Genomic DNA, 26074 nt, shown 5'->3' with positions numbered 1-26074 from the left:
GTTTTCAGCATACAACCAGCTCCTACTAGGGATAGGCTTTCTGAAAGCTTACCTAGCTAGAGCAAGAAAGACAGACTTAGAAGGGTGTAGGTATGGCTCGTCCAGACATACTGCCTGTTACGATCAAGGCCGATATGGATAACCAGAAGGGACTTGGAAGAATAGTTAATTATCGACTTCTTAAGGAAGAAGGGAAGAGGAAGAGGAACTGAAGAAAAGGAGGAAGCGGTCTATATACGTAACGGTATGTGGAAGTGGATACCGTAACACTGCCTCACACCTTATTCTTAGTTGTAAGAACTACACGAAGGAGAGAAACCAGCTAAGAAAGGCCCTAAGAGGGCAGCCGCTAACCCTTCCTATTCTCTTTACAACTGTGACGGCCTAGCACCGTCACACCCCCCTTGCATACATGACCCACATGTTGTTGGGCCAACGGCCCACACGTACGGAAGGCATATTTAGGGAGAGGACACCCAGTTGTATTGTTCGGTTCTCCTTTCTCTTCTTCAGAGCAGAATCTTCGTAATAGAGTCCACAGCCTTCTGGCTCAGTCCGTGACCGTCACACTATTCTGCTCTCAACCACGCCATCGCTGCCGAGCGATTCATAAAAACGCCACGACTTTACCCCATGCCAAGACTGCGCTCGGCCGGCCCACTTGAACAGGACACGGCCCTCCATAGATCGCAGCTCCCACGACCCGTCTTACCAAGCATCGAAGACCAAGACCAAGACCAAGAGTCCAAGACCAAGACCAAGACCAAGACCAAGATCAAGACCAAGACCAAGACCAAGACCAAGACCAAGACCAAGATCCGAGATCAAGACCGAGATCAAGACCAAAGAAACAGTTCAGGGACCATCGAATCGCACATAACCATCCAGGAAGGACAGGGACCTAAAATGGCTGACAGCACCAATCAGGAGGGCAGCAGCGGCTTGTTCACCGAATTGTCTCCCGAGCAGAGACAGCAATTAACCGACCACATCAGCCGAGAAGTGGCCCGTTTGGTCGCCCAAGTACGAGTGACCGAGCCAAGAGACAGCCAATATGGTGAAGATGAAGTCAGCACACCAGGCCAACGGGAAGGAACAGCCTTTGACGACCGCGAAGAATTCCGGCCGTCAGGATATGCGGCCCTTTAGCCTTCCGGAGATATGAGTCGATGGATGGCACCAACCCAAACTATAGAGAGGGACGGAAACGTCGGGAGAGAAACCCACCATGTTCTCCGGCGAAGGGACTCCCTTGTTTGAAAGCTGGATTAAGCAAGTAGAGGGCAAGTTCGAGGAGGACAACGATACTTTCGCCTCTGAGAAGACGCGGATCAACTTCGTGATTACGCGTCTCGAGGGCACCGCGTATAAGACCGTAGAAGGACGCCACCACTCGCTGACTCGGCCTTTCACAACATTGGCCGAACTAATCCAGGTCCTCCAGACAGCGCACACAAACCCAAACAAAGGCGCCGACGCCCGCGCCCAGCTGCGTGTCTGCAAATACGATTGGAAGAAGGACTTCAATATTTTCTTGGGAATTCAACTCCATGTACGAGGCGGCGGGGTACCAACCTTCAATGCAGAAACAGACCCTGTGGGACTCTCTTCCTGCGCCGGTCAACCAAGCGGTGGTCGAGAGGGTCTACGATACGAAAGTGCGCTACGAGGACTTCTGTGAGTCAGCACAGCACCAGGTGTTCGTGGCCCGCCACAACTTTCCGAAGCGCAAAGAAGCGCAACCACTCTAGTAGTAGTGGTAGCCGAGGGTTCGGAACAATGGCGGCAACCGTAACAATGCCCGGGGTCGCCACCGGGAACAAACTGACAACGAAGGGCTAGCCGGGAAGCTGGAGGAACCGTATCTCCGAGGAAGAGAGGAACGTCGCCGCATCAATAACCTGTGCTACCGGTGCGGAGAATCTGGGCATATCGCCCCATTCTGTCGCACCCGCAACAACAACACCCGAAAGGCAGCCACGAAGACCGTGGAGAGCAGGCGGCCCCAGTCAGCGCAGCGACAACCAACACCGCCACGGGCAAGGGCAAAGTTTGCGACCCAGACTCGAGCAGTTCGGAGTCGGAAAACGAGTAGGCCAGGACAAAGTCTCGTTCCTGGCCGACTTGGTGTCTGTGATTGGAGCGGCGGATTTGGACAGACTCATGCCTTGAGGAATGCCTTGAGGAACGAAAGGATTATGCCCCGCGCCCGGACCACCCAAACTTTTTTCCCCTCGAAATCTTTGGCCTCTGATTGGCCTCCTAAGCCCCGCCCTCCTATGCCTTGAGGAACGAGGAACGAGTGACGAATGCCTTGAGGAACGAGGAACGAGTGACGAAAGGTTCTTAGGGTTCCTCCCCGGGGAGAAAAAAAATTCGCCATCGATTTCCCCCCCGCAAATGCCGCCCTCTGATTCGCTGGCGTTCTCGCTTTTGATTCGTCGGTTGTTCTTTTCTCGCTTTTGATTCGTCGATGTTCTCGCTTTTCATTCGTTAATAAATAAAAATAAATAATGCCCTGCCCCTTTTTTTAGTTCCAGCTGCGCAGTTCGCTTCCAACGCCTCCGTAGACCATACGCCGCCGCAGACCACATAGAGGAAGGTGCCCAAGCCGGCCCGGCTTCTAACTCCGCCATAGACCACACGCCTCCACAGACCACCCCCTTCGCCCGTCCTCCTGGCCCTTAACCTACACTCCTTTTACGTCAGAAGTGTGGAAAATGCAGGGCGCCTGCGTTACCTGCGGAGCCAGTCGGCCGCCTCCTGTGTTGTCTGCCTGCTAAGCTCCTCTAGCCGGGCCTGCGCTGCCGTCATCTCCTCAGGCACCCGGTTCCCCACTAGGTCCCGCTCCGCACCTCTGATACGAGCATGATGCCGTCGAGCGTCGGGCACCGCGACAGCTGCACGTATAGGCTATACGGGTCGCACGACGACGGCACCGCCCTCCCCTCGACCGTCGTCATCCTCGCCCCCCGCAGCTCCAGCGCCACGCGCTCTAGCGTCCCGCCCTGCACCTTATAGTCGGTGCAGGCGAAGGCCGCCGCGCACGGCAGGCCCCTGGCTGACGTCGTTGCGCTGCCATGGCCGCTTCCGCTGCGCTGTGATCTTGACGCTGATGGGCGTTAGCAGGATCGTCCCGGCAGGCATCCCGACGAAGTGGAAGTCCTTGGTCGTCTCCGAGGCCAGCACGATGCCCGCCGGCGGCCGAAGTGCATGATGAGCTCCGCCGAGACGCGGTGGCCGGGAAGGCGCGGTCGGGGATGACGTCCACCGCCGTGTACCCGGCCCCGTTCACAAGCTTCAGCCCCTGGTGCGTGTTCTGGTTCACGACGACCGGCATGCCTGGCACGAAGAGGAAGACGGCCGGCACCGGGGTCGCGCTGTCGTCGCCCTGGCCTAGCATTAGCACCGCCTCCTCTTCCGTCGGCACGCCGTCCCTCCACTTATGCTCGGAGAGGAAGACGCGCGCCGCCGTCCGCCGCCCCTCCCGGAACGCGAGCGCCGCCTCTAGGTTGAGGTTCCAGCGGTTCCGGTTGAGCGGCGTCACCACCGTCAGGCCCGTCTCCCACGGGATCCGCCTGCCCGGCCGGTAGCATCTCGAGTTGAGCAGCTCTAGGTCCGACCGGTCCTGCTCGCCCCGGCGGATCCGCCCGAGCAGCCGCCGCAGCTCCGGGTCGCCGGCGGCCCGCATCTGCTCGTCTAGCATGACGACCGTCGTGAAGCGCCGCCACAGCGCGTGCGCCTTGTCGTGCTGCCGCCGCTGCTCGGCCGCGAACGCCCCGTCCTCGTCCCACGCCACCGCCGCGCTCGGCAGCAGGATCGACCGTTCCTGCACCGGCCGGAACTGGTGGAAGTCGCCGCAGAGGATCACTACCGGGATGCCGCCGAAGTCCCGCGCCGACCCCCGCAGCCGGCAGAGCTGCTCGTTGGCGGCGTGCAGCGTCCGCGCCCCGAGCATGCTGACCTCGTCGATCACCAGCACCTCCTTCTCCTGCCAGTCCATCCGCGACCGGCCGTCGACGAAGCGCTCGCCCTGGCCCGCCAGCCGTACGCCGTCAATGTCCCTCGTCGCCCCTCCGCCCGGCCGCCCTGGCCGACCGTAGGCCGCAGGCCGAGTGCAGCGTGATGCCGTTGATCCGCGCTGCCGCCGTCCCCGACGTCGCCGTAACCAGTACCCGGCTCGATAGGTCCTCCGGGCGAGCAGCTCGACGAGCGCCTCGATGACGCGCGACTTGCCGGTGCCGCCCTCGCCGCCGATGAATAGGCAGAGCTGGCCACCACCGTCGCCGCCTGCGTCGTCGCCCTGCCGGATTCGGTCGAGTTGCCGGCACACGATTAGGAGGGCGATGGCCTGCTTCTCGTTGAGCGTGAGCTGGCCCGCCAGCTCCCTGCCGGCGGCGACGAACGAGCTCGACGGGCCGAGCCGCACGCGCATCCCCGCCGCCGTGCCTGCGTCTGCGTCGCCGTCGGCCGCCGTTACGTCGATGTCGTCCTCGCCGAAGCCCCCCATCACCCCGCGAAGGGCCGCGCCGCGTCGGCCCCGACGCCCGCCGCCGCCCCGCCGCCCTGGATGCCCTGGATCGCCCGCTCCCGCTCCCGCGCCGCGCTCCTCTGCTGCGACTTGATGGCCCGCACCTCTTCTTGCCGCGGCAGTGCCGCCCCGACAGCGCCGAGCCCGGTAGGTTCACCCGCCTGCCTGCCCTCTCGTCCGCCACCACCGTCGCCGCGAGCTCGGCCGCCGACCCGAGCGCCGACTGCTGGAACCGGCAGAGCTGCTGCGTCATCGCTAGCAGCTCCGTTGACTGCGCCGTGACTTGTCCCGCGCTGGCGGCGTTCCGGACGACGTCGATGAGCCGGGCCGCGTCGCCCGCCCGCCGGCGCGGTATGCCTCCTCGCCCCCTTCGGCCGCCCCTGCCTTCGTCGTCGGCCTGCGGCGCCGTCATACCGCCCTCCTCGGCCGTGGCGGCCCACTGCTGGCGTCGCGCTTCGCGTCCTCCGCCGACCGCCGGAGGAGCTGCACGTTGTCTGCGAGCCGCGCGACCCTCGGCGCCAGCGACTCCGCGCCCGTGCCCAGATGTTGTTAATGTCGCCTGCCTCCTCGCCGAGGAAGGACTCCCACGGCACGAATAGGGCCAGGTGCTGCACCGCCGCCCTAGATGCTGTTAGCCGATGCCCCTAGCTGCTCTGCCTTCCTCTTAGGCGCCCCCCGTCTTATAGTACGCACCTCCGGTGGCACGACTCGTCGTCTTCCTCGCTGAACTCCTTGCTGAGGTATCCGTCGACGCATACAGTCGCCCCGCAACCCGGCCGCCTAAGCGCCTGCACCCAGCCCTTCCCCGACGCCCAGCTCTCCGCGAAGGGTACCTCACCCCAGCCCGCCATACCGTCGGCGCCGCTGCCGTTTTGCTTTAACCTTACAAGCGATGCGTAGTCATAAAGGCAGAGGCCCCGCAGGAGCTCGCCCCGGTGCCGGTAGGCCTCGACGAGAGGATCCTCAGGCCAGCCTCCTCGACGACGACCGTCTCGTCCGGCGCGTCGCCCGTCGCCTCGGCGCCGCTCGCCCGTCGGAGGTGCCGCCACCGGCGGAAGACGGCCCAGTAGAGCTGGTTTGCGTTTATATACGCCCACGCTGAGCCGCTGCTAAACTCCGCCGGGTACCCTAGGAGGTGCGCGATCACCTCGACCTGCGACAGCGGCCGCTCCGTAAAGACTCGATTCGCCGCCTTAAGCAGGAACGTTCTCGTCTTATTTCCCCCTACGGGGTCCGCCGCCGTCGCTACCCCTTCGGCCCCGCCCTCCCGGCCGGCGTCGCGGTCGGCGCCACTTCTGTTGCCCTCTCCCGTCGGCTCTAGCACAGGAAGGAACTCGGCCGCGGCGGCCACACGCTTCCACACCGGGTCCTCTACCTTCGTCGCATAGTTAGTAATATAGTAGATTAGGGCCATGGTCTTGCGCTGCGTCGCGATGAACGAGATGTCGTGGTTGTGTCGTAGCCCCACTGCCATCGCCCTGTTCCACCGGTTCACCATGCTATGCGTCCGCCGGATCTCGAGCACCCCGTCCGCCGTCAGCGCCGTCCTCTCCACCAACCTCCACGGCGCCTTAAACCGGCAGAGGTCCCCCTTCCGCGCCCCCACGCCGAGCGAGTATTTTACGCAGGTCGCGCTATGCGTATGGATCTGCGTCGCGCCCGCGCAGAAGTTGGCCTCCTCGTCGAAGGTGTCCGTGAAGCGCGCGACGTCGTCGAGCCGCGACGATATGTCCGCCGTGGCCGACCGCTCTGCCTGCATGGCACAGTAACCTTCTGCGTCTAGCTCCTGCGGCCTCGGTTCAGCTTAGGCCCCTCAGCCTGACCCAGATAGGGGCATCGGGGTTTGTGTTAAGGCGGCCGCCTTACCTCAGAGAAGACGCTATCTACGTAGCGGACGATGCGCTCCCGGTACGCCGCCTGCTCCTCCGCGTCCGGGCCGGCGAGCGCGTCGCCAATGCCCGCGTTGCCCCTTAGCCAGAGGAGCCCGTGGATGTGGAGGCGCCTCGCTCGTTGGTCTCTACCGCCCGTAGTATGCGCCGACGTGGCCGAACACCGACTCCTCCCCGACGTTGACGTAGTGCTCGAAGAAGAGCGTCATCTCCCGGTGGAAGAAGACGGCCGAGCTCATCGGGTCCGATATGGCCAGCCGCGTCCGCTTATACGCGGTCCCTAGGTCACTTAGGAAGGCCTCGGCCTCGTCGGGGTCGCGGCCGCGGTGCGCCGCTAGCCGTAACTTTACTAGGTTCGTAATGTCGTTCGGGTTCAGCGTGAACCAGATAGCCGGCACCCGTACCTAACGATGAGGATAGTATCTTCTTCCGCATACTAAGGCGGCTCTCCTCGACATTGGCTGCCGGTAGCCGAACACGGAGAGGGACCGGAGGGCTCTTTACCCCGTCGTCGCTAGTCTTACCTGTGGCCTCGAGCTCGGCCTGGCCGCCTCGAGCCTCTGCGCCGTTAACGACTTTAGTAGGCCCTCGACCCTTGCGAAGTTCTTCCTCGCTACGCCTAGCATGCTGGCCTGGCGGTTCTTAGACCGCACGCCCATGTTAAAGACAAGGAAGGCGAAGATAGGGTGCGTCGCGAACCGGCCGCCGTGACGCCGCAGCACGACGTCGGCCCATGCCTGGAGCTTCATGTTCCGCGTCGACATAAGGCCCTCTGCAACCCGCTCCGCCTGGGCGCCCTGGTTCCCGACGCTAGGGCCGCGCTCTCTCCCGCGGCGTCCTCGTCGGCGAGCCTCGGCCCGCCTAAGCCAAGGGAACAGGGTCGGAAGGCCTTTGCAAAGAAGGAGGCGTCCGCCGAGTCGGCGAAATCCTCGCCGCGTCGCACCTGTATGTACGGCTCGCCGTCGCCGCCGTCGCCCGCCGCCCCTCTGGCCGCCGTCCCTACCCACGTCCTCGGGCTGGCGCGCGCTCCCTCGGGCCCGACCGCGTCGCGGGCGAAGCGAATCTTCTCGGCGTCGGCCACATCTGGCGCCCCATCTAACGGGAGTAATCAAACATACACTCCAGATTTTCAAACATACACTCCCGACCTAAGCCCCATTTGGAAGAAGACCCCGCCACCAAAATTTGGCGCGCGCTTTCCCAACGCCGCTGCCGCGGCTGCCTGCCTAGATATATTGTCGCATATCACGCCCGTGTCAGTTCCTGAAACCTTATGCTCGATCACTGCCACTGCTGCGCCGCGGCTTCGCCGCAATGATCAGGGTATATATTGTTGCACGAATGTGTGCATCGATCCTTTTCCTTTCCTTTGTTCTTTAGATAATTCTCATCAATTGACTGATGCCACAAAGATCAACCGCTGTCACGTGCGAGGTGTGGGACACTATTGTCTGACATATATGGATTCTATCTGCAATTATTACCAACGCCGGAAGATGCATCCCTTAGAGTCATTCAATTGAAGCTATCAATAAGCCCGGCCCGATCGATCTTCCGATATATATACAATATGCATATAATGGCGGAAGGTCTTTGCCTACCTCTGTGACTGTGACTGTGACTGTGAGGAAGGATCCGTCCGACGCGGCGGAGGGCGAGGCACGTAAGGAACGAATTTGTGACCGGCCTGCCTGCTAGTTTTGTATGGTGCCGTGTCCCTCTGATCCCCTAGCTGCTGGAAATGCTCCGTAGCCGTCTCGTGAGACTGTGCCGGCGGCTGTGCCCACATGAAGCCGTCGTGATGTGCCTGTGACGAGGAGGCGGTTCTTGCCACTGTGACGGCGCCGGCGCCTGTACGTATACAGGCAGAATTGGTGTAGGCGGTGGCATCACATAGTCTCCTGTGACGGCGGCGCCGGCTGTGGAAGTGAGGGCATCGTCGTTTGGTATCCCTGTGACACCAGCGGCACCTGTGGAAGTGAGGGCACCTGTGATAACAGCACCGGCGTTGCTGCTGCTTGTGACTTGATGAAATCACCGATCTGCTGGGCAAGATCGTCAACCCGGCTGCTCACGGAAGCAAGTGTATTCGACCTCTTGTTCATGATAGTGGTGCCTGTGCCCTTCCTCTTCTTCTTTTGCGTCTCTGGTGGCCGTGATACGAGCTCTGGGTTGGCTCTATGCTCCTCTTGCTCCCAAGCACTAAGGATCCGGCCCGTAGATGCCTCTAGTGGAGGATACCTCGCGTCTACTGTTTCCACGCCGGCGAGGCTGGACAACGTCAGGATCGGCTTCGTGGTCTGCATCGATATATTGCTGTTGTTCAGGCTGCTAGTAAATTAGTATAGTACTTATGGCTGGAGCAAGATACTTACAGTCACGCCGTAAACCCGCCAGTGGTTATCAATAAGATGCAATGGTATAAGGGCGGCCGCGTCAGCCTGGATCAAATCGCGGATTGTATGCCGGCAGGGCAGCCCCCATTGCATCGTGAAAGCACCCGTACAAATCGTAGGCATGCCTCGATTATCGGCAAGCTCAGCCGGGCTAGCCTAACTTGCCTGAAGATCTGTTTCATCGGCTGCCAGCCAATTTTTCGGTGCAGTGACTTCGCAATCGTCTGCTTGGCCCATTCAACTCTAGCTCTTGCAAACTCGGATTGAAGCTTCTCGCGATGCTTCTTTTGCCGATGGGTAACGAGCCCTCTGATGTGCTCTTGTAGCTGATGGAGGTCAATGAAGCGGTTGCGTAATCGTGACTTCAACTCGTGATGTGTGCTCTCCACACGGGAAGTTACCGTAATGTTATAATTTCGGTACTGTTGGATAGCGTAGGTGGAAAACTGGGCACGCCATGGCCAGTAGGTTGTACGGAGGTAATTAACGAGAGCTATAAGAGGAGCTATTTAGTAAAGGTTAGAGTAGGAGGGTAGTTAGGGCTAGGGTTACCTGGCTGATCCGAAAACTCTATACAGAGTAGATCCACTGATCTCTGCACTCCTCAGCCGTGCGAGCCCTAAAGACTGAAACCCAGGCATCACGGATACCGTCAGCTGTGTGCTCAAAAGTCCGCCTTGGAGCCGGGGTAGTATTGGGTTTCCATCGTCATCTTCACGATCATCTTGTTGCTCAACGCACTGATCTGCCAGTTGTGAGGCATGTTGAATCTGGTAATCAGTGGCACGGTCGATAGGTCGGTCCTCGTCAATGGCATTATCTGCCTGTATAGGGTCGTCGAGAGCTGCTGCAGCGAGGCGAGTCTCCTGTTCTGGCCTATCTCCGCCAATCTCGGTGCCATCGAGGATCCTTCCACTTCTTCTTGATGTGAAGGATCACGTTCTTCATCATATGCCAAACGCACACTTGTTGTTGCGTTGATGGGAAGATAGAGTCAAGGGCGTTCTTCAGGGCGGTATCAAAGTCGGTAATCACAACGCCCGGGTCCGGAATATCAGCCTGCCGACCAGCCTCACGCAACTGTGAGAGGATCCATTGGAACGCGCCTTCGTCTTCCTTGGCAGTGAGGCCAAAGCCTACACTGAAGCTCTTGTGTAGCCCTGTTGTGCCAATGATCTGTAGAAGCGGCATGTTAAAGCGGTTGACCTTATACGTATTATCCATGATAAGGAGCTCGGGGTTACGCTTCCAGTCAGCAATACAGTCATCGTATGTCCAGAAAAACCTCCAAACCTTCCCATTAGGGCCACGGTCAACTGCATAGTAGCTGATTTCCCCTTTGCTTTAGCATCTTTGAGTACATCGAGGAAGGCTTGTGTAGATGTAGAGGCGCCGTAACGGAAGGCACGAAGTTGCAGCTGGATGAAGTGTATATCAGAATCGGTAATAAGGAGCTCAGGATATTCCTGTCGGATAGCATCCACGATATCCCTGCTCTTGTTATTGACGTTCTTGCTAAGCCCTCGACGAGGCTATGAAGACGCTCGATGCCGAATTTGCGTTGGCTTCGTTGACGGACGATGGGGTTAGCAATTGGCTCAAATAGAGGTTCGTGGTTATGAGAGCCGTGCTTGATGGTGACTTTGAATGCATTGCAACGTCGGTAGAAGCGGATGTAACAGCGAAAGTCACATCCCGACTTCTTGGATGACGTCTTGTATATACCCTCTGCCTCGTCCCAGGGCCTATACTGACCACTGTATTCACAGCGGATATTGGCTTCCTTGCGCCTAGGCTTGCCGGTATTCTTGCTATTTGCAACGACTACGACGTAGCCAAGGAGCTCTTGCGTAGCTTTGAGTGTTTCAAGCGCCTCATCATACGTATCGAAAGACATCTCCGTGATAGCCTCGGTGCTACTGTTGGTATTGCTTTCGGTCGAATTCATCGGGACGATTGACTAGACGTGACTATTGCGGTAGGCGGCGGCGGCGTTGCTGTTGTGTTGAGTCAAGTGGTGATAGCTTCAATTGTTGATGATTGCGAAAATGCAGATGGCGGCCAAAAAGGCAGGTGGCTGGGCGGGTGGGCGGCGGCGATGGTCACGGCAAGCCAGGGCGTTGGGAAAGCGCGCGCCAAATTTTGGTGGCGGGGTCTTCTTCCAAATGGGGCTTAGGTCGGGAGTGTATGTTTGAAAATCAGGAGTGTATGTTTGATTACTCATCTAACGGGAACATGCCGGAAGACGTTACCTCATTGATTACGTCCCCGTCCTCTTCGGGCCTAGCGCCGTCCCTGTCGTCGTCCTCGCACGTGAGCCCGACGTCGCGGCTCCCCTCGGCGGGGTCCTGGCCCTGCCTTAGCATCGCGAGGACCTCCTCGATCTCGGCCGCGCCTCCGTCGTCCATGGCCCGCTCCGACGGCGGCACCACCTGCGCCGTCTGCGTCCTCTCCCGCGCCGACGGCTCGTTTCGCTCCAGCCGCTCGCACACCACCGGCGGCACCGTGCGGCGGCGCCCCAGCTGGCTATCTCCGCCGCGTCGATCTCGACCTCGCCGTAGAGCGGGTTGTTCTCCTTGAGCCAGGCCAGCGCCCTCTCGACCGCCGACCGCCTTACCGACAGCAGGCCTGATAGGTCCCGCGGCCCGGGCCTCTCAGCGCCCTGCCACGAGACGTGGATCTCGTCCATGACCCGGACCAGCGGGTGCGGGAGCACCTGGCAGCCAGGCCCTGCACGTCGTTCGGGAACACCGTGATATGGCCCTTGACGTGCCTCGGGTACCTCACGCTCTGCCTCTGGCCGCCGGGGATGCTATACTTCGTCACGAAGCCGTAGCACGAGTTGAGCGAGATGAGCTTCTCCTCGAGCGGCGTGAGGTCCTTTAGCTCGTCGGGGTACGCGTGCTCGCAGCCGAGCCGCCCATGGAGGTGCATGGCCGGCGACGCCCCCTCACGCCCGGCCCATCGCGCGCACTCTGCGCAGACCGCCACCGGCCTGCCCTCCGGGAAGCAGGCACCCGAACGGGGACCGCCCGCCCCGCAACACCGCTCCGCGACCACCCCTCCCATCTCCCACGCCATCTCCCTCAGCTCCCCCTTGGCCCGCTTCCGGTAGCATAGCGTGCAGGTCGCGATCGGCAGCGTGCCAGCGTCGTGGAACGCCCGGTAGAACTTCCGCACCGTCCTCACCTGCCTCTCGCGCGGCACCGGCGCACACCACGTCTGCTCGTTGGCCAGCCTCTCGCCCGCCTCGAACTCCTCGTCGAGGTGCCGCAGCGCGCTGGCTAGGTCCTCGGCCTGCAGCTCCCTTGGTCTCGGCACCCTTTCACCGACCCGGGCGCGTTTCCGCTCGGCCTGCCCACTACTAAGATGGCGTTTCCTCTTCTGCTCTTCCCTCGCCTGCCGTCTTATCGCCGATCTACCTGCGTCCGGTTAGCTATCACCGCTACACGCCTTTACCTCGCTCTACGACCGTACCTGCCGAGGCGCTATCTCTGCCGCCAACAAGCAGCCCGGCTGCGTCCGGTTGTGGCGGGGATCTCGGCCCTGCTGGCCGGCCGGGACTGGATGGCTCGCGGCGAGTGCTGGCTTCCGATCGAGACTACGGCCGAGCTAGTCCCGCTTGACGGCGGCGAAGGGCCGGCGGCCCCAAGTCGGTTGTGGCCGAATATCCCGCGGAACGTCCGAACTTCTCGTCGGCGGCGGCGAAGGCCCGGCGGCCTCCACCGTCGGCAGAGGCCGGATTTCCCTCGGTGCGCGCTGGCTTTTCCCTGAGGCCGAGACGGCGCTAGGCCCGCCTTGCGGCAGCCGGCGCCCTGCCGCCGTCGGTGTCGACAGAGCCTGGATATCCCGCGGCGCGTCCGAACTTCTCGTCGGCGGCGAAGGGCCGGCGGCCCTCCATGTCGGCTGTGGCCGAATGTCCCGCGGAACGTCCGAACTTCTCGTCGGCGGCGGCGGGACCGGCGGCCTCTACTGTCGGCAGAGGCCGGATTTCTCTTGGTGCGCGCTGGCTTTTCCTGAGGCCGAGACGGCGCTGGGCACGCCTTGCGGCAGCCAGTGCCCTGCCGCCCTCGGTGTCGGCGGCAGCCAAGTTGCCGCCGCGCTTGGTGTCGGCCGAGGCTGGATATCCCGCGGCATGACTCGGCCTGCGCTGATCCTCCATCTCCCTAGTCCTGGCGGTCTTCCCCGCCCTCGCCTCGGAGGCGCCTCCTTGACGCCTCTTCTTGCTCTCCGAGGGCGCCGCTAGCAAGTGCCGGCGCTGCTGTGGTCGGCTGGAACTCTGGTCCTGTGTACGGCGCTGCGCAGGCTTCTGGCGCCGGGCTTGCCCCGTCCCCCGCTCCGGACTGGTCCCTTCCGTTGGCTGGCTTCATTGCGACACCGGTCTACCAAAGCCCCACGGACGTCTTGTCTTCCTCTTTGCACCTGCCCTCTTTGGCCCTGCCTACTTATGGTGCCACTAGCCCTGGCGTAAATCCTCGTAAGTGTAATAACAGCGTATAAATCCTTGCCTCGATTATTCGCCCTGCACTTATCTTGCTGACTGGCACCCCTCTTGCGCATATAGGATCCTCTAAAAAGTCTATATATCTTACTCGTAGCTCTCTACTATGTCTATATGCGTGCTGCTGCTCTTTGCATTATACCGGCGCCGCCTTTCTATTAAGCCCGCCCGCCATTGCCTGCTGCTATATGCGATAGGCTAGACGGCCTCGGCCGATCCTTATATGTACGTCGCCGCGACGGCTTCTTCTTGCCTATGCTTTGCATGCTACGCTTTTCCTTCTTGTCATCCAGCTCTTATCAGTCAAAGCTTCCGTATGCCCCTAGACACTTGCCCGCTGAAGTTTAAAACCATGTCTTACACGTGTTGCGAATAGGGCTGCCTGCTTCTCCTCGAATATAGCTTCGCGCGTCCTGCTTGTCTTAAAACTCTCAACATCTTACTAGACCGCCTTTTAAAGTTCTCCTTTTCTTATTGCACTCTCCTCTATACGCATCTTATAACCCTCTTTTACAAAGGCTCCTTATATAACCTACCACTAACGCCATGTTGCGTCTTTGTTTAGAATCCTTTGACTTCTCTTACACACCATCGCCACTGGCCCTTCTCTTTACACTAAACTTCCCACCCGGCCCTTGCCGATACGCCCATGAAGAGGGCGCGCTTGCTGCAGCAGCAGAATTCGCCGCCTTCCTCGTCTTCGGACACCGTCAGCTCCGCCGCCCTCCTCCTCTCCCCGCCGGCCGCTTCTTCGTCTCGACCGAGCGGCGTCCCGCCCGTTCCCGCTCCGGCAGCCAAGCCGGGTTCCCCTCTTGACTCTATTGTCGCGAGCACCTCCGACCCGCCCGCTCGACCTATCCGCTATCGCATGCAGAAATGAGCTGCCTACTATAAACCTATCGCTCTCTTACGCCTCTTGCCTTTACTAAAATAAACCGTTCTCCCTCTCGAGATGCTATTCCTAACGAAACTTATCGCTGCAAAATTACCATTACTCTACACATTACAACGTTTATCTCTTTTTAACCTCCTCGCCCCCGCCATCTCTCCACAAACCCGGCAGACCTTCCCCTCTGTGCTCTGCGCATCCTGCCCTTGCATTTGCGTCGCGCCCTTGTTTCCGCCCGCCTGCCCCGCCTCTGCCATCTTGTCCTGCATTTCCTGCCTCGTCCTAATTTCGCATCCTTCTTTGCCGCAGAACGACGACACGACCACGAGCACAAACGGCCTCTCTGCGTGTAGGTACGATATCGGGCTCTGTAGAATCTCCTTTGCGAGTCCGCCGCAGCTCTCGCAGCGCACCCCTGCTGCCTTCCGACACGCTGCCTCGTGCTCCCGTAGGATCGGCCTTATCCACTGTAGGAACAGTGCACTGGCTGCGTGGTTCGGCCTCGCCTGGCTACCTGCGTCACGAGCGTCTTCGGGATGCTATGCTTGTACTTCAGCTCCGTGGCCCCGAATTCGCACCAGAACTCCACGGAAACGTTGCAAGTGGCCATGCTGTAGTTGTTTTCCTAACTGCTCGATCGGTAGCTAGGGTAGACGCTTCTGCTCTTGTTCTCCTATTCGTGCCTTGGCGCCCTCTTATGCTCCCTTCCTCTCGCTTACCCCGCAATCGTCATCACCGCTTTACTTGCCTTCTTGCTTTTTCTGCCTCTTCCCCGCGGCGGGATGGTGCCCGAATGGCCGCTTTCTTTACCTACCTTTTTTGCATGTTTTAGTTCCTAGCGCTACCGCCTGCTTGCGTTCTTTCTCTCACCCTGTCTTTGTCTTGTTTGTCTCTCCAATCTTCGGCCTTCGTTCCTCAAGGCTCTTTGCGCAACCCATGAAGGGTTGCCTTACCTGTGTCCTTCCTTGTTGATGTCCCCCATGCCTTGAGGAACGAGAAGCTCTTCTGGACGCGAAAAAAAAACCCAAAACTTCAAAACTCATTCACCCTCGAAAACCTCGGCTTCTAATTGGCCCAAGATTTCCTTCTTTCGTCTTAGCCCCTCCTTGCAAGCTTCCTTCTTTTATTGGTTGTTTGGTTGTGTTGCTTTAGCACTTTGGCCGAGGTCCGAACCGCGACCTCTCCCGCATCCCTACTTAATACGAGCACGATGCTGTCGAGCGTCCGGCATCACCATGGCTGCACATATATGCCCCTGGAGCTTAAAGAGTCGACGTCTAGCCATCCCGAGGCCTCGCGAACAGTCTTGTCGCTCAGCTCACCCGGTCTCGCTTGTGCGGCGGTCATCTCCTCTGGAACTCTATTGCCCACCAAATCTCTATCCCGCACTTTAGAGACGAGCATGATGCCATCCAACGTCGGGCAGCGGGACAGCTGCACGTACAGGCTGTACGGGTCGCACTGCGAGGATACGGCGCGTCCATCGATGTTTGACGTCCGCGTCCCCCGCAGCTCCAGAGCTACACGCTCGAGCGTCCTGCCCTGCACTTTATAGTCTGTGCACGCGAAGGCCGCCGTACAGGGCAGACCCTTTCGGCTGACGTCGTTCTGCTGCCACGGCCTCTTTCGCTGGCATTGTATCTTGACGGTCATGGGCGTCAACAAGATCGTTCCTGGCGGCATCCCGACGGAGTGAATGTCTTTCGTTGTCTCGGACTCCAGCATTATCCCCGCCGGCGGCCCGAAATGGACCGTCATGTCTGCCGAGATGCGATGCCCCGGGTACGACTTGTCGAGGATAACCTCCAGCGCCGTGTAGCTGGCACCGTTCACCAGCTTTAGCCCCTGATGGGTGTTGTGGTTCACGACGACCGGCATCCCCGGCACGAACATGAAGACGGCCGGCACCGGTATTGCGCTATCGTCGCCCTGGTTCAGCATCATGATGGCCTCCTCCTCCGTCGGCAAGCCCTCCTTCCATTTATGGCCGGATATGAAGATGCGCAGCGTCGACCGGTGCTGGATCTGGAACGCCAAGCTGGCCTCCATGTTGAGGTTCCACCGGTTCCTATTCAGCGGCGTCACCACAGTGATGCCTGATGCCCACGGGATCCGCCTACCTTCCTGGTAGCATCTTGAGTTGAGGAGGTCCAGATCCGTGCGGTCCTGCGCGCCCAGTCGGATTCGCTTTAACAGCCTCTGCAGCTCTGGGTCGCCAGCGGCGCGCACTTGCTCGTCGAGCATGACGACGGTCGTGAACCTCTTCCACAGCGCGTGCGCCTTGTCGTGCTGGTGCCGTTGCTCGGCCTTGAAAGAGTTGTCCATGTCCCACGAGACGGCCGTGCTGGGAGGAGGATCGACCGCTCTTGGACCGGGCGGAACTGGTGGAAGTCTCCGCAGAAGAGGACAATGGGGATCCTCCAAAATCCTGGTGCGACCCGCGCAGCCGGCAGAGCTGCTCGTTGACCGCGTGGAGCGTCCGCGCACCGAGCATGCTAACCTCGTCGACGACAAGCACGTCCTTCTCCTGCCAGTCCATCCGGGATTGCCCGTGGACGAACCGCTCCGCCTGGTTCGGCATTCGCAACCCGTCGAGATCCTGGCCATATTTGCGACTGCCGCGAGATCTTTGGAGAACCCGCAGGCGGGTGGATCGTGATGCCATTGATCCGTGCTGCTGCCGTCCCTGACGTCGCCGTTATTATCAGGCGATTCGATTGATCCTTGGACGCGAAGAGTTCGACGAGCGCCTCGATGACTCGCGACTTGCCCGTTCCGCCCTCTCCGCCGACGAATTGGCATAGCTGACACCCGTTGCCTTTCTCCCTGCGCCGTATGAGGTCAAGCTGACGGCATATGATTAGGAAGGCAATCGCCTGCTTCTTGTTCAGCGTGAACCTCGCTACCAGGGCCTTACCCGCCTCGATAAAGGAGGTTGAGGCGCCGAGCCGGATCTCCATTCCCGCGCTGGCCTCTACCGTTTCCTCGAGGTCCGCCGCCGTCATCAGGATATCGTCATCCCCAAAACCCGTGAGCACGCTGCGCACCGCCGCCCGAATCGTTGGCCGTGTTTATTATAAAAGGCCTAGCAAATTCTTTGTACTGATATGAGCTTACCTGTTTATTTCCAAGATATATTCCTCGATAGTATTTATTCTCGCTCTCTGAGTATCTTGTTCTCTCCCACGATGCTCTTCCTGTGAAAGGCCTCTAGTGAGTTGATACAACTAACTAGTCCCTATGCTGTTTACTGTCAAGATAGAAAAGAAAGAAAGAAAGAAAGAGAATCTACTACATAAGAGCATAACGGCATTTTATAGCTTCGAGCCAATGAAGGTTCTAGAAGCTAGGCGGCGCAGCCGCCGTTAAAGCGGCTTGCCCGTTACATTACCTCCCTCCCGTCCAACGTTTCCTCTTCCTTGGGATCGTGGCAATCTGTGTCAAGATGACTTGAGAAGGTGACACTCTTTTTATGTTTCTTCCATTGCTTCCATGCATCAGTGTGTCGAATAGTGGGAAGGGGCTCCCACGTAGGCTGCGAGTAATCATGCCATTTTACGAGCACCTTCTTATGCGTACCTTCCATTCTTTCATCCAGAATCCTTTCGACGAGGTACATTTCTTGGCCGTCCACCAGCACCGGCTGGGCACTCTCTTGATCGATTTTCTGCGAAGGCAATGGGTCTCCGGGTACTGGCCGGAGTAGATCGACGTGAAAGACTGGATGGATACGTCCAGGCACATCCAACCTATAGTCATGTGGGCTGACTTCGGCGAGCACTTGATATTTGGCATGTAACCAATCGAGCTTCTTGCAGGGTCGCGATGTTTTGACATTTCTCAAGTTGAGGTATACCCAATCCCCAGGCTTGTATCTCGGTGCGGCTGTCCTGTGCTTGTTGGCTTGCGCTTGCTGTATTTCCTGGGCCATAGCTATCGCTGCTTGCGCAAACTCCGTGGCATCCTGTAGTCTCTGAATAAAATTCTCCGCTGCAGCTTCTTCCTGTGTTGTGTCTTCCGTGCTTCGATGCTCAACTAACTGGATTGGCTCATTGTGGTAGCCGTGCATGAAGAAGAACGGACTCAGTCCGGTGGAGGTTGCTTCCCGCTCGTTAATTGTCGCCATCGCGACTGGAAGCAAGTCCAACCAGTTCTCCTGCAGATAGTTTGTCCATATCCGAAGAATCCTCTCTACCTCTTGGTTCATTCGTTCTGTTGCACCGTCGGTTTGTGGATGGTACTGTGATGGGTTCTAATAGTGTAAATTACAGCTATGTAGTCCTCGTGCGTTTTACATTCGAGCTGAGGAAAGAAGAAGGAAAGGAAAATAGAAGGACAGAAATCCTCCAACAAAATAGACTAAGCCGTTACTGGAGCAACAGTGCTTAGACCGACAAGGCACTGCCTTGTCCAGCAGGGCCTAGCCCGTTACAGGTACGCCGTTGACAACCGCTGCTCGATCCCTAGCAGCTGACAGAAGTGTTTCCACATACCACTGACAAACTGGGGACCCCGATCACTGGTAATAGCCGTTGGGATGCCATGGACAGGGTAGTGTCGTTCGAAGAGTCTTCTTGCAACCGCTTCTGAAGAAATATCGTGTAATCCTTCGAGTTCGACGCCTTTGGTGAGTCGGTCCGTGACCACCATGCAGTTCGTCGCGCCATCTTTCCCCGACGGTGGGAGGTCAGTAATAAAGTCAATGGTAATTTCGCTCCATATGCGTTGCGGAATAGGAGCGGCTTTAGGAGTCCTTTCTTTGTATCCCTCCAGATGGTGTTTCGTCCGCAAACCTCGCAGTTGCGCACAAACCGACGTACATCGCTAGCGGCACCCGGCCAGAAGAAGCGTCTCGACAGAGTCGAGTACGTGAGGTCCCTTCCAGGATGTCCGGTGATATGAGAGTCGTGAGTTTCCTGGATGATCTTCGTACGTAGCGGCTCCGAACCGGGTATCCAGACGCGTTCTCTAAAGCACAGCAGGCCCCTATTGTCTAACGAGCATTCTGAAATGCTGACAACCTTCTCCTTCTGTAATCCTGTTGGCAAACTCTTCGCTCCATCTGCTACCAGCTTCGTGAGTTCTTGATAGAGCTTGTCTTCTTGGCGTGCGGCGTGCCACAGCTGCTGTAACTCCTCATCTTCAAATATCCTGATCTCTTTTCCGAAGTTGATTTCCTGGGCACCCTCGGTGTTGGTAGACAATGTCGATATTGGGACCCTTCTAAGGTGGTCGTCTTGGAATAGCCTCATAATGCGTCCCTTTAGTCGTTCATCGGAGTAGTTGGCCGGCATATCCTGGTCCCGTCGAGAGAGCGCGTCAGGCAATCCGCCCTTGCGGCCCGGCCTCCATTCGAGCTTGAATTGGAACTTGGACAGGAACTCCGACCACCGCACTTGTCTCTCTGTCAACCTCCTTTCCGAGTAGAAGTATCTCAGGTTCTTGTGGTCCGTTAGGATCTTGAAGTGCTCTACTGCCCGTAGCTCTGGTTCCCACTGCTCCAAACATCTGAGAATGGCGAGTAGCTCCTTGTCATGGATAGCGTAGTTCGCTTCGGCTGCCGAATGTTTCTTCGAGAAGTATGCGACAGGTCGTACCAGTCCATCGTTATCATCTCTCTGCAGGAGCACGCCTCCCGACGCGAATCCTGAAGCGTCCGCTTCCACGATAGTCTCCCTTTCTGGATGGAAGTGTGCAAGGATCGGGGCCGTGATCAACAGGTCCTTGAGCCTCTCGAAGGCTTCTTCGCACAATCCATCCCAACGGAATGGCACGTCCTTCTTCGTTAGCCGCGTTAGCGGCTCCGCTATCACCGAGAACTCTGGCATAAACACCCTGTAGAAGTTCGCGAATCCGATAAAACTCCTCACGGATTTAATATTCGTCGGGGTTGCCCATCCCTTCACAGCCTCAACCTTCTCTGGGTCGACTCGGATCCCACACTCCGCCTCGATGATGAACCCAAGGTATTTCACAGCCTTGACTTCGAATTCGCTCTTGTTGATGTCTGTGAGGGAACGATCATGTGACTTTCATACTTTATGAAATGTCTCACTTTGATTCATGTAAATAGCGAAAGTCAGAGTCTTCCTTAGGAACCTCCTTCTCTCTTCGTAGACAATCACTTTACCCAAGTCGCACCCGACCTTGTTCGTGCACTTGTACCGTCACAATGTCCAGTTGCAGCCCAGCGTCCATCAGTCGTTGGAGGACCTTGCCGACTTTGTCGCGGTGGTCTTGCAGGCTTCCAGAGGAGAAGATCAGGACATCGTCGATATACGCTGACACAAAATCATCGAGGTAATCCTGGAGCACGCTGTTAATATACCGCTGAAAGGCTGCTGGTGCGCCTGTCAGGCCGAATGGAACTATCAGCCATTCGAAGGATCCATAGCGCGTTCTGAAGGCTGTCTTTTCTTCGTCGCCAGGGGCGACCCTGATCTTATGGAACGCTGCTATAACATCTACCTTGGTGAACCACCTTGCCTTGGCTATCGTTCGCAAGGTCTCGCTCAGTAAAGGCAAGGGATAGCGGTCCCTCTTCGTTATGTGATTCAAACCTCTGTAATCCACGCAGAAGCGGATGCCTCCGCCGGGCTTCTTCACCATAAGGACTGGTGCTGCGGCTGGCGAACTGCTGACTCTAATAAATCCCTTGTCGAGTAGTTCTGTGAGGGTCTTTCGTAGCACCAATAGCTCCTCGCGGGACATGCTGTAAAGCGGTCCCCAGGGTAGGGGCTTCTCTCGGCCATGCTCGTCTTTCAGCACTTCGATCTTCAGGTCCACACCTGGCCGATGAGGGGGCAGCTGGTCGGCCAGTTGCTGAGAGAAAGCTCGAGACCACTTGTGGTACTGTGGTGGCAGCTTCTCCATTACGTCAGTCTTCGGTTTCGGTCTTAGGGCCTTGTCAATATCCGCCATTGTGACCGAGTGAACTCCAATGCCGCCTTTGCGTTTGTCACGGCGTGCTTCTGCTAAAAAGGTTGCGGCCATGACATTAGAGACGTCTAGCTGAGGAGGCTGGTAACGTCGTCGGTCTCGTACTTGGACTCCATTGGACCCGATCTCGAGATATCCTTCCTTCGCATGGATGTGAACATCCTGGTCTTCCATCCATCGTTTACCCAGGATCATATCCCAGTTCAGATCGTCGATGACGTACATGAAAACACGATGCTGCTGATGTCCATCGAGGTCGATCGACACATACGTGATCTTGTCGATTTTGACCTCCTTGCCGTCTCCGCTGCATTCTCCAAGATGCGCGGCTGGACGCGTATATGTGGCAACTGGAGAGAGTGAAATGTGCGCTTGCTAACCGCGCCGTAGCAGAGGCAGCCATAGTCGACAAGAGATGGCACAAAGTCTGTGCCGTTCACCCTGACGTCTGCTATGAACGGTTCTCCGTCCATTTTTGCTTTTCCGCTCACATCCCATTCTCTCACAGCCGCCGCGTGTCCCTAGTCTGAATCTTCATCGCTATGAGAAGAAGCATCGTCTTCGGCGATCTCGGCTTTAGTGACCGCTGGTCGTGAAGGGGTCACGGCATTGACCTGAGTGCGTCGGGTCGTGTTTGCGGGTCGGATAGGCGCAGCCAATGGACAGCGCTCGATTCTGCAGTTGTCTCTTCCACAACGGAGGCAACGCCCTTCACGGTAACGGGCGTCCATCTCGGCCTGGTCGACCCACTGGGCACGCTTGCCCAACAGCGCTTGGTCTTCTGGTCGCTTGGATTGGTAGCCATATGTGTTCTTATCACTGCGGGTGCGCGCAGCGTTCACTTTCGCGGATGCTTGTAGAGTTGGCTCCCATTCCATCATATCCTCTCGTCTAACTTCGGTTTTCTGGGCAGACTGTTTCTGGGCAGACTGGCCTCCATGGTTCTGGTAGTTGTCATAGTTGTCCGAACTCTTTGTGTTGCCTCGGGGCCTTTTCCACTGACCCAACAGTTCCATCTGGCTGCTCAGCGAATCGCACCTCCTCGCCAGCCCAACATAGCTGCTGATGGCAGAGGGGTCAGAGCCTATGAGGGCTGCTTTCATTTTGTCGTTTAGTGCCTCCTGGAGGTAGGAAATCTTGCTGTCGTCTGGCCAATACTCGGCGTTGGCATTGGCGATCTCCCTCTCAAAGCGGGGGTAAAGGACGTGAATGGTTCATTCTCTCCTTGCTTAATCGAATGCAGATTGCGTGTAGCTCTCTGCTTGCGATCCCTCTCCCGTACAGCAATTCGAGACGGTTGAGTAGTTCAGCAACATTGAACGTTCTCTTCTCGGTTTGCATCTCCACAAATGTGGTCACGTTGTCTTTAGCCTTGCCTTCTAGGCTCATGAAGATGTACATAAAGTGGCCTTCTGCATCTCCAAGGGCTTCTTTATCGACTCGTAGCTTTCCTTCGGTTTCTAGTTTCCAGCTTCGCCACTGGGCCTTGTCGCCGCCGAATTTAGGGATGTATCGCACGGAGGATGAGCTGAGCAAGCATGAAGATCGGGGACTGAACAACTCTTGATTCTCTATCTAAGTGATGGTAAGAAGTTGGCTTCTTATACTTGTGACGTTGGGTTGAGTGGCGATGTCGCCACCCAGGCAGCCTAGATGACGATGTCGTCTAGAAGGTTCGAATCCATCACTAATATGGCATTACAAACTGCCACGACCTAAAATATAGGCTAACTGTGCGAATAGGGGAATCAGACTGTTGGAGGCTGATATACTCTGTGTGACATACCCCCCCAGGTTGTGCTGGCTGGTGGGCAGTGCAAACTGAAGAACCTATACCTCTAGAAGTGAAGAGATATCAATGAGGCCAAGTTGTTTGACGAAGTGAGTGAATTTTTGGCCTGGCAGAACCTTCGTAAGGCCGTCTGCAAGCATTTGCGAAGTGGGTGTATAAACAAGGTCGTAGTAGCCCTGCTCGTATGACTGCCTTGCCCAACAGGAGTGGATGTCAACGTGACGAAGGGCTGTGCGAAGGCGAGGGATATCTTGTGTGACAAGACGAATTGTCTGAAGGTTATCACACTGGATTGTAGGTTTCCCGTCAAGCTTAAGAAAGCTGCTGAAAGAGACGGAAAGTGGCAATGGTTTCCTTAGCTGTGTGCGTAAGGGCGAGAAGCTCAGCTTCTGTAGACGAAGTAGTGACTGTGTCCTGTTTTCCGGCTTTCCAGGCGATAGGGCCACCGAAGAGGGTAAGGATTGAACCCTGTGATGATTTGCGAGTGTCTTTATCATCAGCAAAAGCGGCGTCGGATGCGCTTTGGAAGTCGCTGTAATGATGTGCTTGGAGCGGAGTGACGAGGTCTCCATTGAGGCTAGAGCAGCCTGAAAACTGAATTGCGAGGTGCCTAGTGGCGTGTAGGTACTCGATCAGGTGATCCGCGAGCTTTTGGTGTTGCTCGGAAGGGTTGTTGAGAGATTCAGCTAATTTTGATGCCGGTTTGGCTATGTCCATGCGCGTGATGCAGGCGGCATAGTTTAGCGATCCAACTTTGCTCTGGTATAACTGAATTTGGTCTAGGGAAGCCTGCCCTTTGTGCGGCTGGACTTCGTTGCAAGGGAAAGGGGATCCCTTAAAGTGGTCTAGTCTGTTGAGACTGAAGCGTTGAACCATGCGTTCAATGTAGGAATCTTGGCAGAGCCATAGCTTCCTATTAGGTCGGTCGCGAAGGACACGGATACCTAGAAACCACTGCAATTCCCCTTGATCAGTCATAGCGTATTTCCTCTTGAGGGCTGCAACCATATGATCAGCTGCATCCTCGTTATCCTTGCGATAGAGGAAGACGATATCGTCAACGAAGAAGAAGACTGTGAGCCAGTCGTTCTGGAAAATGCAGGGCTCGTCAGGACACTGCGAAAGGCCGAGCTCTTTGAATGCTGCAGTAAGCTCTTTCTGCCAAAGTAGAGGAACGCCGTAAGCCGTAGAGTGCCCGGAGTAGGCGTAAGACCCAGCCTTGTCTATAGTATCCGTCTGGGAATAACACATAGATCTCCTCATCATCGTCTAAGAGGGCGTTGGCAAAGGCGTTGACTGCATCGAGCTGTCGGGATTCGAGGTCAAATTTGGCTGTGATGGCCATAAGAACGCGGAATGATTTTCCGGCAAGGGTGGCAGCGTAGGTGTCTTTGTCACCCAGCTTTTGAAGGTCTCCCCGTACGCATAAGCGGGCTTTGAACTTGATAAGGAAGCCATGCTTGTCAAATTTGTACTTGAACACCCAGGTCAGGGGGCAACGGCCTGCCTGTTGCTTGGTCTCGCGGAACAGCCTCGAAGGTTCCTCTCTTTTTGGAGGGATTTCCATTCAGCGTGGGCTGCTTCCTTGAATTGAGGGCCAAAGCGGTGTGTACTCAGTTCCTTGTACGATGTGGGTTCTGGCGGGAGAGATCGAGAATGAAGCTTTTCCTCTCGTCCGAGAAAGAAGGAGCTGTGAAAGTGGTTTTGGGAACTAGCAAAGCTGCCGAAGTTCCGTGGCTTGGGCGGACGTGATGAACGTCGAAGTTGCTGATCGCTCTGAGCGGGATCAGGTGTCGGGTACGGGTTATCCGCATCGTGAAACTCATCCTGGTCTTCTGAATTTTCGTGTTCAGAGTGTTCCAGTTGAACCTGGATGGTGCTGGTGTCTTCTTGACCCGATGTAGTCGAAGAAGGGGTGTCCGGTTGAGGATCATGCTCTTCCATACGAGTGGGAATTTCCTCGTATTCCGATTCGTCTTCGATGTGTGCTGGAAGCTGTACTTCCAAGCATTGAGGGATAGGCTTCTGTGGCTCTACCTTTCCTTCGTAGAACTCGTGTTCGTTAAAGGTCACATCTCGAACTCGTCGGACTTCGGATGACGAAGGGATCCAAATCCTGAAAATGTTAGTGGAGTCGTATCCCACTAGATAACCGATTTCCGTGTGAGGGTCGGTCTTGAGGTCCTTTTTCTGTTTGTTCTGAAGGGCCTGGGTCGTCAAAGGGTAGGCTCGGCAGCCGTACGCTTTGAGAAAAGTGATGTCAGGCTGGAGCTGTTGATAGCCTGTGTCGCGGTTGTTGTTTTGCAGCCATTGGTTAAGCAGCTGGAAAGGAGTCTGGAAGTTCCGGTTCTGCAAGGGCGATCTGTTATGCAGGAACACAGCGGCTGTCCATGTCTCAGGCCAAAGATCAGATGGAAGATTGGCGTCAATCCTCATCGTTCTTGCCTGGGTAGCTATTACCCCCCCAGATCGTTCTGCAGGACCATTCTGAGCGGGAGTGTAAGGGGCAGTTGGCTCATCGGTGATCCCCTTGTCACTGATCCACGCCTCGTAGTCTGACTGAAGAGCACGATCATTGTCTCGGTGGATAACACAAATCTGTAGGTTCCATTGGCGTTGTATCATCGCCTCAAGGTTCCTAAGAGCGGTCATGACGGAGTCTTGCGTCGCGTCATTGAGAGTGTAGATGAACAACATGCAGGTAAATTCATCCTTTGCAAGAAGAACAGCTTCTTTGCCGTTAAAAGACGTGTTCATAGAGAAGATATCGATGTAAATTCTCCAGAAAGGTCGAGGTGCTTTGTTTTGAGAAGGTCGGCGTGAAACAACCTTCTTTCCCTTTGCAAGGGAACAGGCCTCGCAGTCAACGGTAACTGGGCCTTTTATCTTTGATCCTGTTGTGTTCGCAACAAGATGTTCGAGAGCTTGAGCGTTGAGGTGCCCAAGACGCTTATGCCAAAGTGTGGCGTCAGCAGTTTGTATCGGTCGTTGAGCCGACGAAGAAGTGAAGTTAGAGGCGTGAGAATCCTCCTGAATCGGGTTATACTCGATAACCGGTTGACGGAATAGTCGTCGAGTGTGAAATGCCATCTGATCGTCTTTATAGACGAGTCCAGACGTTGGGTTCCAGTTGTATC

The 26074-nt window shown here is 57.1% G+C and overlaps 7 protein-coding genes across 7 annotated transcripts; 1 reads left to right on the top strand and 6 right to left on the bottom strand.

Annotated features, from left to right (window-relative positions):
- Nucleotides 1-633: 633 nt before the first annotated feature.
- HRG_06656 (uncharacterized protein) lies at nt 634-1149 on the top strand (the record flags this gene model as incomplete). The annotated part of the gene is made up of 1 exon (XM_044865127.1): nt 634-1149. The coding sequence occupies one exon, from the start codon at nt 634-636 to the stop codon at nt 1147-1149; it is 516 nt and encodes a 171-aa protein (XP_044720067.1).
- Nucleotides 1150-2837: 1688 nt separating this feature from the next.
- On the bottom strand, nt 2838-7184 carry HRG_06655 (PIF1-like helicase domain-containing protein; the record flags this gene model as incomplete). Its single annotated transcript, XM_044865126.1, has 9 exons — nt 2838-3105; nt 3282-4388; nt 4636-5014; nt 5058-5152; nt 5225-5319; nt 5520-6317; nt 6398-6500; nt 6553-6824; nt 6945-7184. The coding sequence occupies 9 exons, from the start codon at nt 7182-7184 to the stop codon at nt 2838-2840; spliced, it is 3357 nt and encodes a 1118-aa protein (XP_044720066.1).
- Nucleotides 7185-9480: 2296 nt separating this feature from the next.
- On the bottom strand, nt 9481-10040 carry HRG_06654 (MULE transposase domain-containing protein; the record flags this gene model as incomplete). The annotated part of the gene is made up of 2 exons (XM_044865125.1): nt 9481-9586; nt 9781-10040. The coding sequence occupies 2 exons, from the start codon at nt 10038-10040 to the stop codon at nt 9481-9483; spliced, it is 366 nt and encodes a 121-aa protein (XP_044720065.1).
- A 2563-nt stretch (nt 10041-12603) lies between these two features.
- HRG_06653 (uncharacterized protein) lies at nt 12604-12978 on the bottom strand (the record flags this gene model as incomplete). The annotated part of the gene is made up of 1 exon (XM_044865124.1): nt 12604-12978. One exon carries the CDS (start codon nt 12976-12978, stop codon nt 12604-12606), a length of 375 nt encoding a protein of 124 aa, XP_044720064.1.
- Nucleotides 12979-15436: 2458 nt separating this feature from the next.
- Nucleotides 15437-17211, bottom strand: HRG_06652 (PIF1 protein; the record flags this gene model as incomplete). The annotated part of the gene is made up of 5 exons (XM_044865123.1): nt 15437-15814; nt 15896-15966; nt 16033-16587; nt 16694-16775; nt 16951-17211. The coding sequence occupies 5 exons, from the start codon at nt 17209-17211 to the stop codon at nt 15437-15439; spliced, it is 1347 nt and encodes a 448-aa protein (XP_044720063.1).
- A 1694-nt stretch (nt 17212-18905) lies between these two features.
- Nucleotides 18906-22248, bottom strand: HRG_06651 (reverse transcriptase (RNA-dependent DNA polymerase) domain-containing protein; the record flags this gene model as incomplete). The annotated part of the gene is made up of 9 exons (XM_044865122.1): nt 18906-18948; nt 19019-19146; nt 19228-19776; nt 19837-19983; nt 20077-20213; nt 20353-20746; nt 20813-21452; nt 21896-21964; nt 22061-22248. The coding sequence occupies 9 exons, from the start codon at nt 22246-22248 to the stop codon at nt 18906-18908; spliced, it is 2295 nt and encodes a 764-aa protein (XP_044720062.1).
- A 1001-nt stretch (nt 22249-23249) lies between these two features.
- On the bottom strand, nt 23250-25423 carry HRG_06650 (reverse transcriptase (RNA-dependent DNA polymerase) domain-containing protein; the record flags this gene model as incomplete). Its single annotated transcript, XM_044865121.1, has 6 exons — nt 23250-23326; nt 23405-23716; nt 23882-24026; nt 24100-24440; nt 24551-25299; nt 25398-25423. 6 exons carry the CDS (start codon nt 25421-25423, stop codon nt 23250-23252), a joined length of 1650 nt encoding a protein of 549 aa, XP_044720061.1.
- Between the last annotated feature and the right edge of the window lie 651 nt (nt 25424-26074).

The sequence above is a fragment of the Hirsutella rhossiliensis genome (genome assembly GCF_020360975.1).
Source record: "Hirsutella rhossiliensis strain HR02 chromosome Unknown scaffold00006, whole genome shotgun sequence".
NCBI lineage: Eukaryota > Fungi > Ascomycota > Sordariomycetes > Hypocreales > Ophiocordycipitaceae > Hirsutella > Hirsutella rhossiliensis.
The sequence above is the reverse complement of the archived record's forward strand: the minus strand, read 5'-3'. Positions and strand labels throughout refer to the sequence as shown.